We start from the raw sequence: 1,625 nt of genomic DNA, 5'->3' as shown, positions 1-1,625 counted from the left end.
ATGTACATGATAACCACATATTCACTGAGCCTGCTACCATATGTAGTGTGGGTGTTATGGCTCAGGTGTGGAGTGATAGACCATTTTATGACAAATCATACTCCCAATCATTTTTCCCTGCCCACTTGGGGAACCCGAATAATGTCTGCAGTGTCATAGACCTGACTGGAGATGGAACACCTGCTCCACCACATATTTGTCAATCTGAACGTTGTGGAGGCTCTTCAACTGACTACTTGGGATCTTATGTAGGTGAAAGGAAACAGACTTGCCTCCACCTCAAACAAGTTGAAGAGGTTCAAGAGGAAGAAGACGATCAGATGTCCAAAACCAAAGAGGACAACAATCCACCACAAGACAATAACTAATCTTCAGCTCACCTTGATCAAAACTTAGATGTCAATAAATCATCAGAACCAAGTGCGAATAGAACACCAGCTCAACCTCATGTATTTGATGACATAGAAAACATGCTCAATGAAAGACGTGAACAAGGAATCATCAAGGATAATGCTTTAGCCTCTTTGTCTTCTGATAGACCTCCTCCAAGATCATCACCTGCACCTCCGGGTCCAATGTCTCCTCCTCAAGGGCCTATGGTTGATTGTCCTGAAGCACCAGAACCTCTGGCTACAAAGACTCCTACTTCTGTCAATTGTACTGAACCACCGGAACCCCCAGCTTTGAAATCTCCTGCTTTGGTCAATCGTACTGAACCACCGGAACCCCCTGCTTCAAAATGTCCAGCTCAGAAATCATCAGCTGCTTTTCCAGGACCGCCCAAACCTCCTGCTTTGAAGTCTCCCACTGACAATGACTCCCACCTTGCACCACCTAAGCAGTCAAAATATCAGCATGCTCAACCTTTGGAGGAAGAGCTAGCACATTTGGACTTGGACCTACAGACAATGGACGTTGATATCCCGACCCTAGGCCCTTTGCCCAAGATTGATACTCCTCACAGTTATCAGACCTCACCAGGCGATCAATCTCGCTCTCTCTTCCTTCAACAAGAAAATGTCTTTGTTTTGGCCTTCAAAGCCTTCCCCATCCGCATAAGTCCAGGAAAATATGCTGAAGGACGGGACATAGTATTGCATTTGCTCGACTTACAATCACAACATATTCCTCTGCTAGTCAACCCAAGATACCGCTTGCCAAAAGGTGTTGTGTTCTTGGACACTGATATGACATCTGTTAAATTGATAGAAACACCCAACGATCAAGGTGAGTTTTGGAATATTTTTAACTTTTTTGGAGTCTAGTCACTGAATGTGTCTTTCTGCAGGTGTTGATTTCTTCTCACCTCGGGAAGGCAAGTTGCTGTTCCAATCTGGCATATGGAGCCCATGGTTGTATGAAACCAAAGAAGACCCTCCAGAGGATAAGTCCTCTATGGAATTCCAAATTTATCGTGCAATGAAGCCACTTGCATCTCCCTCCGAATATTGACAACGAGAGACTTCTTGTTTATTCCAAGATGCCATTGCTGTTGCTGCTGACAAGGCCATCAGGCACGATCAATTTGCCGCCAATCCTGACTTGACTGACTACGAGAACAGCTTTTGTTTTTTATCACACCTTCTCAACACTCGCCCAAAAATTGGTTCTGCCGGGGTTGTTGC

The 1,625-nt window shown here is 44.9% G+C and overlaps 1 protein-coding gene across 1 annotated transcript in view; it reads left to right on the top strand.

The window, feature by feature from the left end:
• Positions 1-470: 470 nt before the first annotated feature.
• MELLADRAFT_104571 (uncharacterized protein) overlaps positions 471-1,625 on the top strand; it is a gene marked incomplete at both ends in the record, with an annotated part of 1,696 nt that continues 541 nt past the window's right edge. The window contains one exon of the mRNA XM_007407905.1: positions 471-963. Within this exon, the coding sequence (XP_007407967.1) occupies positions 471-963 (493 nt within the window). The remainder of the gene's footprint in view (positions 964-1,625) is intronic.

The sequence above is a fragment of the Melampsora larici-populina genome (genome assembly GCF_000204055.1).
Source record: "Melampsora larici-populina 98AG31 unplaced genomic scaffold MELLAscaffold_10, whole genome shotgun sequence".
In the NCBI taxonomy this organism is placed as follows: domain Eukaryota; kingdom Fungi; phylum Basidiomycota; class Pucciniomycetes; order Pucciniales; family Melampsoraceae; genus Melampsora; species Melampsora laricis-populina.
Note: the sequence above shows the minus strand (reverse complement) of the source record. Positions and strands in the feature narration are given on the sequence as shown.